The 13,626-nt window shown below is 41.4% G+C and overlaps 1 protein-coding gene across 31 annotated transcripts in view; it reads right to left on the bottom strand.

Moving 5' to 3' along the window:
• Positions 1-13,626, bottom strand: part of LOC135215453 (protein outspread-like) — a 375,595-nt gene that overhangs the window by 78,625 nt on the left and 283,344 nt on the right. For 25 of the 31 annotated variants that reach the window (XM_064250134.1, XM_064250136.1, XM_064250152.1 and 22 more), the window contains 4 exons: positions 13,546-13,626; positions 12,726-13,001; positions 11,912-12,529; positions 7,951-8,078 (listed from right to left, as the gene is read on the bottom strand). The exon at positions 13,546-13,626 is cut by the window's right edge. In XM_064250134.1, coding sequence (XP_064106204.1) covers positions 7,951-8,078; positions 11,912-12,529; positions 12,726-13,001; positions 13,546-13,626 — 1,103 coding nt within the window. The remainder of the gene's footprint in view (positions 1-7,950; positions 8,079-11,911; positions 12,530-12,725; positions 13,002-13,545) is intronic. The other 6 variants (XM_064250153.1, XM_064250154.1, XM_064250165.1 and 3 more) reach the window with 4 other exon arrangements.

The raw sequence follows: 13,626 nt of genomic DNA, 5'->3' as shown, positions 1-13,626 counted from the left end.
TCTTCGGATTTTTCGATAATGGAGCGTGCAGCTATTGCAGCAGCTAAGTTAAGTACTCAGTATTTACGGTTAGCGAGTTTTTTCCGTCCCCGAGACGGTATTTGCCGTTTTTTAGGTATAGATACGTTCTCGGGGGCTGGAAGCATGGCAGCATGGTCCTGCCGCATGTTGGGTTCGTTCTTGGTCTCCCGTACCTAGAACATCCCTTATTATTTTTACGCTCTATTTTGATTATCCGCATTATTACGTCTACTCAAGTTGGTTTATACATGTATGTATTTCACCTTATATGGCTTTTTCTATCCAGACCCTAGTCCAGGTTCTTAGTATCGGCCCCTGACTAGCTTTGAGTGGTAGACTTGCCTTCGGGCTAGTTCGCACACTCCTGGATTTTTCTCCTGCTATTTTACCTTCTTTCTTTTCATTTTTTATTATATATTATATTTTTATGTTTTGTTATTGTTAGGTTAGTTGGCGTCTGGCTTAGCCTAGGTCCTGGCTCGTAGAGCCTAGTCTACCGTTGATCAGTTCGGTCGCTTCCTCATAGCTTCTCTCTGATCAGTTGGTTTTCGCCCTATGGGCCTATATGCTACCGCTTTTCAGTTCTGGTTGCTTCCCGATAGCTTCTCTCTGATCAGTTGGTTGGCCTAGGCTTGGTTACCGTATCTTAGTTTACCGCCTCGTGGTCACTACGTGATCACGAGTCAGCCAGGCGCCTGCCAGTCCCCTTCCCCCTCTCCCGCTCTCCCATAGAGTCGGGCGGGGGTGGGTCGGTCTGTCCTTGCTCGCCCAGCATGCCCAGCCTGCCTCCCCCTTCCCCTCCACCGGAGGGGCCTGGGAGTCCGACAGTCCCTGACTGGTTCCGACCTCTCCGCTTCTCGGCTCGGCCGGGTGTACGTTGTGGGGGCTCTGGCCTTCCCCCCCTCGTTACTTCCTTGTCGCTCCGGGTTAGCGCGAGTCTGTATGTCATCTCGCCCTTCCCTCCTTACTAGAGCTCCTCCCTATCGGAGTCCTGATATCCAGCGGAAGGGTATAGTCCACCATAGTTGGACCGGAGCATACAATAGGTCTTTACTAACCGTACCGTATTGCTGAGTTACTACACTCCGCTTCACTGGACCTAGTCCGGTTCACTTGCATGTAGGTTTAAGTTATCTTTAGTTTATCTTAAGTTTCTTAAACCATCCCCACCCCTCCCTTAGTATTTACCGGATCTCTCCGGGATTATAGCCTATTCAGGCAATGCAGGGAGGGGTTATGCCCAAATTTTTTCCGAGCTCCGCCACGTAACGGAGTTCTTTTGTCCTTAGTCTGTAAGTGTTACCCCTTTAAGATACTCATGTGTCTTCCCACTTACAGGCCACCAACTGTGAGCATCCGGGATGTTCCGCTACACTTCAGGACCCCTGTGGACACGAAGTTTGCCGGTCCCATGCTCCATGCGCGACTCCGCACGGGGACATCCAGGTCTGGTACCATGAGACGTGTACCATATGTTTTACGATCTGGTTGAGCCAGCTTTTGGAAGGCGTAAGTATTCCATCTCCGCTGCCGCTCCGCTTCTTTTAGTTCTTAAGTTTTCATCATTACTTTAACTTAAGGCATCTAGTTTAAGTTATATCCTAAGTTTTAGTTTTAAGTGGTTCTTAAATCTAAAATATATCCTCTCTTACAGGCTCCGGCAGTAAGAGATACGGCATTGGCTACCCTGCGGGCCTGGGTCGGTGGTTTTGGCAAGAACGCCGCCAAGGGTCAGCCCTACATACTGGAGAAGCGTTTAGCTCTGTTAATCTTCCCCGGAGGCAAGGCGACTGGGTACGTCGACCCGGTAGAGGCGGACCCCTCTATTGCCTTTATCCAACAACAGCTGGTGGCGGCCTCCTTGACTGAACAAGACCAGGATATCTCCACGGATGTCGCAACCCTGGATATAAATGTTGAACCTATGGTAGGTATAGACGACCTGTTGGTCGAGGTAATTTAATAATGCAAGGTACCCAAGGGTCCCCCTTGGGAGTGACTGTTTCTTCTTACCCCTGCAACTTCACCATCCTTCCCAGCTTTACCGGTGATGAGTTATTATACTCCTCCAGAGGCTTCGGTTAGGCCTAAGATCAAGTCTAAGCATATGACCTTGACTAAGACGTCATCGTCCTCGAAGAAGACGTCCTCGTCTTCTTCTTCGCGTAAGTCTGCCGGCTCGTTAATCCCCCGGCCCCAGACAGGTCTAAAGGGTCTAGCTCCGGCTCAAAGTCCTCAAAGAGTAAGCCTAAGGAGAAATCCCGCACCCCGGCAGTATCCACCAGTTCCACTACCTTTGGTGCCTATTCAGAGTCTCCCCTCCACCTCCGCAGCAGCTCCGGCTCTGGACACCAATGCTGGCCTGTTGCAACAGGTGGGCGACTTGGTAGGCTCCCTTAAGACGAGTATAGGAACATATGATAATCTCGCCTGTCGGATAGGATAACTTCTCAGGATACTATTATAGCCGGCCTAAGAGAAGCCCCTCTTGCCTCTCTCAACCTCTAACACTAGTGGATCTCAGCTTCCCCCCCGTATGACTCGCTGCCCGCTTTCTCCATGAACAATCCTTGAGAGTAGCGTCATATGCTCCCTTCCAAGATGGTCTCATCTCCGTACCGGAGTTTGGAACTCGAAGAATAGAGGACTTCGAGTTCTACCCGGAAGGCCTACAGCCTCCCTTCATAGGCTACGCTAGGCTCACGCCTTCGGCTATGGTTAGAGATGACAGGGTACCAAAGGAGACAGTCCTCTATTCTCGGGACCAGGCCCAACGAGAATGGCTTAGATGTCTAGACGACATGGACTGTTCGAATACCAAGATCCAACCATTACAAAAGTCCCTTTACCATTTTCACGATGGACGAAGGTACCACCCCGCTCCCTTTCCTTACCAAGATAGCGACGGTCGAACCATCTCAGCAGCTCAGAAAGGGGAACCCATGCCTCAGCCTGAAAAGAATCAGACCCCACTTCTCCGTTGCTCCCGTCAATTGGAGAATTATGGAGGACTTGCCTAACACTTTCACAGCTGGCAAACTCAAACCTGACTGTGCTATGGAGCAGTTTGGTGAAAAAGCTGCCCAGGCTCCCTGATAGTCTTATTCAAGCGGAGTTTGACTCGAAAACACGACTAGCCAGGTCAATCAACCTGATGGCTATGTCTGATGTAGCAACCATGGCTTGGTTCAGAACCAATTTTTAAGCTTATGACCAAAGCCCTGACTCAAACGGTGCAGTCAGACATGTTCGAGTTTGCCACTGCTAGAACAAATTGCAGAAAGCATGTATTGCTAGAGGCAACCATTCGGCATGAACCGAATAGGTTACTTTCTTCTAACATCTTGGGGCGCAGATCTCTTCCCAGAGGCTATGGTAAAGGAAGTACAAGCAGAGGCTACGAGGTTGAACCAAAGCCTTAAGGACGTTGGGGTCTTACGGCTAGGAGAAGGCAAGACTTGACACCAAAAGGTAAGGGACAAAGGAAGCCTAGACGTTTCCAACCTTACCAAAAGAAGCAGCCGCGCTTCCCTCAACAAGTTCCTACAGTGCCGTTAGTGCAGACAGCTCAGCCCTCCACGTCTAAAGGGCAATCCACAGCCTATTTATGTGATATCCCCTCAGCCTCAACCCTCCACCTCATACGCCATCTCTCCAGCTTACAATCCAGCCTTCGAGAGTCAAGCTTCTCAGAAGTATGACCGCTCGAACAAGGGAGGCAGAGGTAAGCGGGTCCTTTCGTGGGAGAGGATCGGGAGGCCCCTTCAATAGGGGAAAGCACAACTTCAGAGGAGGTCGAGGGGGTTACCAGAACCAATGAGGAACTTCAGGTAGGAGGGAGGCTGTTTCACTTTCGCCACCGGTGGAACTTCAGCCAGTGGGCTCAGAGCATAGTGTCAAAAGGGCTGGGTTGGAGCTGGTTGACGAACCCACCTCCAGCCAGACCTTTCCGTCAACTTCCTTCCAAGGAATTGACAGAGTACGCAGAGGACCTCCTTCAGAAAGGAGCTATAGTCAAGTCAAGAGATTAAAATTTCAAGGTCGCTTGTTCAGCGTCCCAAAGAAAGGCTCAAACAAAAGAAGGGTTAATCTTAGACTTGTCCCGCTTAAAACAAAAACTTAGCCATCCGCTGCGACAAGTTCAAGATGCTCACGATCTCACAGGTGCGGACCTTACTTCCCGTGGGGCTGTCACCACCTCTATCGATCTTACAGACGCCTACTATCATATCCCTATTGCAAGACACTTCCGTCCGTTTCTGGGATTCAAGATAGGAGACCAGACGTTCTCCTTCAAGGTAGTCCCGTTCGGGCTCAACGTGGCACCCAGGGTGTTCACGAAGCTAGCGGAAGTAGTAGTGCAACAGCTCAGAGCTCAAGGGATTATGGTAGTAGCGTATCTCGACGATTGGTTGATCTGGGCCCCATCAGTCGAAGAATGCAACAAGGCCACACTGAAAGTGATCCAATTCCTAGAATATCTAGGATTCAAGATAACAGATCCAAGTCCAGACTCACCCCAGAGTCAAACTTTCAGTGGCTAGGCATTCAATGGAATCTATCCTCACACATCTGTCGATTCCATCCACCAAAAGGAAAGAAATAGCGAAGTCAGTCAAGCAATTTCTAAGTCACAAACTAGCATCGAGGAGAGCTCAGGAAAGAATCCTCGGCTCTCTCCAGTTTGCTTCAGTAACGAACATCTTAATGAAAGCCAAACTGAAAGATCTAACCAGGATCTGGCGCTCTCGAGCAAATGTCAGGTCCAGGGACAAGCTATCCTCAGTACCTCTGATTCTAAAGAACCGGCTTCGGCCGTGGGCACAAAAGTCAAGAATCTGTCAGTGTCAGTCCCTCTTCAGTTCCCTCCACCAGGGATTACCATCCACACAGCCGCGTCCTTAAGCGGCTGGGGAGGGTACTCCCAGGTCAAAAAGGTGCAAGGAATTTGGTCACCCCAGTTGTTCCGTCAGTTCCATATAACGTACTGGAGGCAATGGCAGTCTTCTTGATGACTCTGAAAAGATTACGCCCACCAAGGTACTCCCACATAAAGCTAGTCTTGGACAGCGCAGTGGTAGTACATTGCATAAACAGAGGAGGCTCCAAGTCACGTCATCTAAATCACGTCATGATAGCCATCTTCTCCCTGGCAGACAAATTCAGTTGGCATCTTTCCTCCACCCACATAGCTTGGAGTAAGAAACGTCATAGCAGACGCCCTATCCCGATCAGTACCCCTAGAGTCGGAATGGTCTCTAGACGAGAGTTCGTTCCAATGGATCCTTCAAAGAGTCCCAGGGCTACAGGTGGATCTCTTCGCATCACAAGCGAACCACAAACTACCGTGTTATGTAGCCCCCAACCTGGACCCTCTGGCTTACGCCACGGACGCCCTGGCTCTGGACTGGAAACAACTGGGAGAAGATTTACGTCTTCCCTCCAGTGAATCTCCTTATGAAGGTCTTAGACAAACTCAGGACATTCAGGGGTCAAGTGGCTCTAGTAGCCCCAGACTGGCCGAAGAGCAATTGGTACCCCCCCTGATCCTGGAACTGGGTCTTCGTCCCCTTCGGATCCCCAGTCCCAAGCTCTCCCAGTCAGTACAAACGAAGACTGTGTTCGCTTCCTCAGGGATTCTCAAAACCCTAACTTTATGGATTTCATGAAGTTTGCGGCAAAAAGAGATGCGAATATTGACCCTCAGAATATTCTTTTCCTGGAATCCGATAAAAGGGATTCAACTTTGAGGCAGTATGATGCTGCCGTCAAAAAGTTAGCAATCTTCCTGAGAGAGTCAGATATCAGAATCATGACAGTTAATTCTGCTATATCCTTTTTCAGATCTTTATTTGAAAAGGGTTTAGCAGCTAGCACGATTACGTCAAACAAGTCAGCATTGAAAAAGATATTTCAATTTGGATTTAACATAGACTTGACAGATACCTATTTCTCGTCTATTCCTAAAGCATGTGCTAGACTTAGGCCCTCTGTCAGGCCTACGTCAGTTTCATGGTTCTTAAACGATGTTCTAAAAACTGGCTTCCGAAACCGATAATGACACATGCTCGTTTATGATGCTCCTAAGAAAAACTCTGTTTTTATTAAGCCTAGCTTCAGGAGCAAGAATTTCAGAACTGTCGGCTTTGATCCAGAGATCCGGATCATATTCAATTCCTTCCCACGGGGGATAGTGCTACTTTCTCCGGAACGTAGCTTTTTAGCAAAGAATGAAGATCCTTTGATGAGGTGGGAACCTTGGAAGGTACTACCCCTTCCACAAGATTGTTTCCCTTTGTCCGGTTTCAACCTTACGAGCCTTTCTATCCAGGACCTCCTCTTCCTCATCGGGGCCCCTCTTTAGGGGGGGAAAAAGGTGGTACTTTATCCACTAAAGGCATCAGGCAACAAATCCTGTACTTTATCAAACAAGCCAATCCTGACTCCTTTCCAAAAGCACATGATGTCAGGGCAGTAGCACCTCAATTAATTACTTCCAACATATGAATTTTGCTGATTTAAAGAAGTATACCGGATGGAAATCGCCGACAGTGTTCAAACGTCACTACCTTAAGTCCTTGGAAGCTCTGAAATTCCCAGCAGTAGCAGCGGGTAACATAGTTTTCCCCTGACTCTAGCTAGAATTATAGTAGAAGATTCAGTCTTCCTTTCTACCTGCCTCACCCAACAGTTCGTCTATCCTGCCTTGTTCATTAACATTTACCTTGTGTCTTAGCTGCTTTATGATTGTATAAGTGCCCCTTTTGTCTGGTTAGGGACACTCACATCTGATTACCATACTGATCTCATAGATGTTATCCCCTTATTTTATGCTAGGGGTACATCATAATGCAATGGTTACGGGTTTTGTATATTAAGTCATATACATTCCTAAGATATTTTATTTTATCATTGATCAAATATTTATGTAAATTTATACTAATTGCTATTTCTATTTTTGATACATGTTGTTACACAGATTTATTGTGATAGGTAATCATTGTACCTATTTGTATATATGTAAATTACTTATATTATTAACATAATTAGATTTAAGGGTAATTTAAGCATAATTCTGATTTTGCTTTACTGTGTACTTGTATCTTTTTAGCAATTATATTCATTCTTTTATTTTGTATCTTTCATTTGAGACCTATTTTGTTTTATTATATTTTATTTTACTTTGTTTACAATCTTGTGCTGTTTCTCTGGTACGATTTCGCGCAAGCGACACGAGCTGAGCCCAGAAAAGGATTTTGACGTAAGGAAAAATCTATTCTGGCGATTGGCTCGTGTCGCCAGCGAAATACCCCCCCTACCCATCCCTTCGCTCAAGATTGTCTGCTAACTTCAGGATGGCCACTAGAGGCGCAGCAGTCGCAAGCATGGATGGTGTAGTAGTAGTACGAGCTGCTCCCTCTGTGGGACGGCTCCCCTCTTGGAGGGTTTTGTAGTGGGAGATTTCTATTGGCATTTGGCTCGTGGTAGTGGTCTCACTCGCCTAGTGTTCATACCGACACCCTCCTAGAGGGTGAGCGAGTCAGTCATACTGACCTTTTTCTTTATTTTATTTATTCTCTGGTATGTGTTAGTACATTTACCCTAGAAATAATAGATTAAAGGATATTTCGCTGGCGACACGAGCCAATCGCCCAGAAATAGATTTTTCCTTACGTCAAAATCCTTTTACTGTGCTTAGTTTGATTTGAATTGGTTTACAAGTTTAGTCTGATGACCTGGCACTGCTGTACTTGATATTGCTTCCCATGAGCTCACAATCCATATCCCATTCTGGTTGTTCAGTGATCACTGCTTTTCTGTACTTTTGATTAATATTTCTTTATAAGGCCATGCACATTTTATCATTGTACTTCAGTGATGAAAATTAAATGTTTGATATGTTAATAACACTAACAACAATATATTCACCTTGCTACTGAGGTAGTTGAGTGACGAGCTTCCCCTTAGCCTTGTAATTGAATCTGCAATATCTTTCAGTTTCTCTTCCCGTTTTGTTTCCTCCAAATCAGATAACAACTGCTGTCTTGTGACCTCACCTGTTCAACAAACAAATCAAGAGGTGATATTATAATCAAGTATCAAACAAACGACATCATACACTTTTGGAAGTTCAAACAATCTGTATATTAAAATACGTATACTTAATCTCAAGATACTTAAGTAATGAAAGTTAAAAATTTTAAATGTTATCAACACTAACAACAAAAAGTGTTTGAAATGCTAATAGCACTGACAACAAACATCAAAAGGTGAGTTCATGTACAAGAAGAAGGGAAAGGATGCATGAAGCCTACAACACAGATCAGGTGTGAACATTAACACATTACATACTAAACTGATGTAGATCAGAAGCCAAACATCACTATATGAAAGCTTATTATTTACAAGAAATAAAACATGTAACTTTTAAACATCACTCTCTGAAGTAAAATGCTGAAATTAAGAGTAACAATTAGATTACATACTATTATTATTTACCGGACATGAATAAAAATTCTTAATATAAATGTATTATGTAGATATACAAACCTAAATACAGTACAGAAATTTTTATTTTTATGAGATATAGTAAAAGAAGCAAAATCAAAAGTATCTGGCATCTAACTCGAGATGATACTGTTCACATACGTAGCTTAATGCCTTGATATGATAACAAAACTTAACCCATTTTCTATCACTATTCTTCACAATAAAATAAATATATCATTCGTGTCACTGAATACTAAAAATAAGAAGAAACTTAAAAAATATGAAATATGCTGTCACAATGTTTCTGTGTAATTTCATGGAACAGTTTGCATGCTATCAGAAAGGTCAAAAGGCAGCATCAAGGACTAACTGAATCCGTCAGTGTTCTCTTATGAAATCAAGAAAATTTCAATTTTGCTTGAAACACAAAAAAAACATACCATAAAGATTACATTGTCCTCAGTTTTTAAATTAAAAAAAATATAAGTTTTTACATACTGCATGTGATTAAGAATCTACTATTATAGCCCTTTTGAGGTTTGCAAAATAAATATATGTTCATAATATAAAAAAAATAAAACATGACAAACAAAGAGCTAGACAAAATAATCTTCCAGATCAAAATATGTTGACCTTTAACGTCCCCATAGCAAATAATGATATTCATAGTTACTTGATGTTTTCTTTCTTAATGTTCAGCAAAGAATTTCCAATTTCTCACAATTTTCTTAGTGGAAATGAAAATTTAGTTTTGGTACATAATGTTTAGGTGTGCATGAAAAACTGAATTAGATTTGGCAATGTAGTAATTTAAAAAGCCATGATTCTTATTCAAGATCTGAATCTTAGTGCAGCACTTGTAAAAGGTTATTTTTTTCTTGATTTTCAATTATGCAAATGTTATCTCGTTGATTTAGTTTTTGTTAACAACAAAAGTGGACAATGATATTAGAAAAAATAACAGTATAATTTCCTGTTGATTGTAATGCTTCCATAGTTCTTGTTCTAGCTTTGATGTATCCAAATACTGCATGAAAGTCTGGTTCTAGCATTGAGGTACCCAAATATTGTTTGTAATTCAATGTGCTACATATCCCAAATGTTTCGTTCAACAGGATATTTTCTTTACTGCACCTTGCACAGGGCACTGTAGACAACATAAAAGGTTCTTTATAGGTCCCTTTACCCTTCAACTGCATTGCATTGTTTTTATTGTTCACTGGTTTCCTTTGGTCTTTTTCCAAAATGGCTGTCCAACTTCTAAACTTGGCCCTATTCTAATTTTCACTTTACGTATAACATATCATTTGGTAACATATCATTTGGTTAAGTTCTTTGTGAGTCTAGAGGAAATGTAATTCAATGGTCTCACTAAGCAAAATAATAATAATAATAATAATAATAATAATAATAATAATAATAATAATAATAATAATAATAATAATAATAATAATAATAATAATAATAATCTACCACCAACAAGAAAGAACTGTATAGCACCCTAAAAATTTTTTAACTATTATTTCAGTTGCAACATTTCTACTTATTAACTTATGTACATCTACATTAAAGGTGTGATTGCCTTAAATCTTCAAATCAACTAATAAGACCAAGAAAACATTTGGTACTTCATTCCTAAACCGAGCAGAACAATGCCACCATAAGATGTCAACAGCAATAAGTTAGAATCTCATAAAAAGCTATTTTAAGTAACACACATATTTCAAGGTACTGCTTATCTAAGCTAATTCCATATCACTAGGAAAGAAGGAAAAAGTACACAGTAGTCCTCCAGTTTAACCAAATTACATTTGCATAAATCAAAAGTACTACATAAAAAGATAGTATATGAATTCACAATATTAGATTCTTAAACTTTCTGTAGCCATCCACCATATTGGATACATGATATACTCCCTGGAGTATCAGGCCATAGTACCATGAAGTTTGTCCAATCTTCTCCAAACATCAGCTAACCAAGATAAACCTTACCATTTTTAAAGTGATGCATTAAATAATGTGTAAACACTCTTCGGAAAAACCCAACATCAAATCTTTCAACAAAAGAGTAATTAAATCAAAGAAGATATCTGACACAATACTGAAGTTTGATGCGCTGCAATCCACAGAAGCAAATGGGGTTGTCAATGATGCTCCCTGGACGATGTTACGGATGTCTTGCAATGTAAAGCTAAATTTACATGATGCAGAAGCCATTAAACATGCAACATTTATGAGCTACAGCAGTGGTTTGATTAAAATGCAAAACATTTTGTTGTAAGGTAACAAAAGTAACAAAAGACAATGGCTTTTAAGATCATTTCAATGTAACTAATTAAATCCAAGAAGTACACCAGACATTACTTCACCTGTCAAGATTATTTCTGAAGGTTAGTTACACATTCTAGGTAAAATCATAAAATGAAAATCAGACTGCAAACACATCACGACAAAATCAAGGGAAAAAAAATTAATTTTCCTACAGCATGTAGTACTCTAAGGACACAGTGAACAACACAAACAATGTACCAGGTATATACTGACTGCTTCAGTTCAACCTTGATATACAATGAAAGAGAAACACTACTAATCAGAAGAAGCGAGAAATGTATGAATAAAACTAAATGAACATAAACAGGACATAACAGATTAAACAAAAATCTCCCTTTTGTTTACTAAAATGCATCTACTGGACAGTGCTCCTGTTTTTCTGACCATGAAAACCTGTAAAAATGCTACTGATCTAATACAATAGCACTAAACATGAGCAATGGACAAAAGTTAATACCAACAAAAAAGAAAATCAACAACTAGTATGACTACAACACAAAAGTTTGCTATGTTAGAAATATCAGATGCAGTGCACAATTCTCTACTAAAGTTATTCTAAAATTAATTTACTGTACAATAAACATACACAATTAAGTACTGAACCTAATGATAATTATGCAATTAGTATGAACACAAACTTCCTCACAAAACAAAGGGAAAATTGCGAACCATCATTTAAATTAAATTTAAAATTAAATTGACACAATGAAAATAATTACAGTTCAGAGAAACGTACTGTAAAGCACATCAGTGCACTCTATTTCTTCCAATTTTAGCAATGTGTACTTCATTTGGAAGCTAAGAAAAATTCTACTGATACATAAGAATTACACATAAAAGTAAAATTCAATAGTACATAGATTTCATAAGAAAACACCATTTAATCTTATTTGTCTATGTTTCGTACCATTCTAATGTAGTAGTAGTAGCAAAGGCTTTTTCATGAAGATGTAACATTCCTATTTTACTAACTTAAAACTGTCCTAGCTAAAATACTGCACTACTTGTATTTTTGTTGAACAATTCTTGCATAGTGAGGAAGTTGTGCTTGTTAGTAGCCCACACACACCTGGTTTGTCTGGCGCTGTGCGTGGATGAGGTCTAGTTGGAACATGCACACCAGAGTCAAGACTCCGTAACGATGACAACCCACCACCTCCACCCTCACCTCCACTAATGGTACCACCAACTGAGGAGGATAGAGATGAATTCATCCCTAAAGTAGAGCTTGTGGAAGAAGAATTTATTGAAGATAATGATGAAAGGGAAGATGTTAGAGCAATAGTTGCCCGACGAATAGGACGTCCTTCCAATGAGGTCAGAGGATCAATAACAGATGGAGTAGGAGACATATGAGAATGGGAACTTTCAAGAGCTGAGGAGGAGCAGGACATAGAAGGGCTTCCTACAGAGGATGAAAAAGAGGATGTAGTAGTGGTGGTGGTATTCACACTAGAGGAGTATGAGGGTGAGGTGGTGCTTCCTGTTGTTGTGGTAGCAGGCCCACGACTTAAGGGAGACAATGCTGATGGTAGGTTAGCTGGTAGTAATGCTGACATTTCCGACTTACTCCTGGGTTGTGTTAGGCCACGGGCTTCTCGTTTGATTGCCCGCCGAGTTCGGAATTTATGACTCAATTTATCTTGTGTAGGTGGTGACTCGGAAGTTGGAGGATTATCTATATAATCTGAAAGAGCAACAGAGAATGCTGCATAAAATTCAACTAACCACAATACCTAAGGGATTTAATAAAAAAAAAGAATGGAAAACATTAATGTAAGAACACATGTCAAAGATCTAGAGAATTAACAACCAATTTCAAGGTCTTGAAATTCCTGTGATGGATTTCAAAAACCTACAAGACTTACAGAAACATAACCTACCTTCTGGATAGGGTGGGGTATTTTCTTTATGTTCATCCCTCAACATCCTGGTTGAAGGTGGAAGAGAGGAGAGAGGGGTCGAATGATATAAAGGAGTAGGTGGTTGAGTAGATGAAGGAGATATGGGTGTACTGGAAGTAGAGGAATCCTTAGTAGGAAACACATCTTCATCGATGTCCATGGCTGGAGCAGAGGGTGGTCGGCCACCCAAGGGGTCGGAGGTACAGCTGTGAAAACGCACCCTCTGTCCCATCGATGTCTCGAAGGTTGTGGGTGCTGAGTGTGGGGGGTGGTTAGGTTAAGTAAAGAGGACTACAAGCAAAAGTCACTACAGTGCACAACACACAAATTAACTTGCAACGCAAAAACAAACAGTTTGGAACGGCAGTGAATCTGCAAAAGTTACATACAGTGCTCATGTACAAGCCATTCTAGCAACCATAGGAATAACTGGAAAATTAAAACAAAAAATATACGAAAAAGCAAATCACTGCTAACAGTCTCAAGCAAAATTATAAGGTATATTTTATACAGTTTGTGCAGCTTAGATTTCTTTAAAGTTAAGCCATACTCAGAAATAATATTTTTTACAGAGCAACATGAATTAAGGTGGAAATGCTTTTCATGTCTTTAAACAAAAACATATGGTATGATGATGTACTGATTACAAATACACAAAAAAGGGTTACTCACATTAACTTGTTCACTAGGTCTAAATAAAAAGCAACCACTCATAATGAACCGCATATACTGTACTAGAATAAGAAAAAAAAACTTAGTGTAACCTGTAAGGAAAACAAATGCAGAAAAGATGTCATACCTAAGGTGGTGGAGGGAGACTGATGCACCAAGTTTTGCTTTAGTACTGTTGTTGCTTTAATTCCTGGGAACGTTGCGTTTC

The sequence above is a fragment of the Macrobrachium nipponense genome, chromosome 5, assembly GCF_015104395.2.
Source record: "Macrobrachium nipponense isolate FS-2020 chromosome 5, ASM1510439v2, whole genome shotgun sequence".
Lineage (NCBI taxonomy): Eukaryota > Metazoa > Arthropoda > Malacostraca > Decapoda > Palaemonidae > Macrobrachium > Macrobrachium nipponense.
This window is presented reverse-complemented; position numbering and strand designations above follow the sequence as displayed.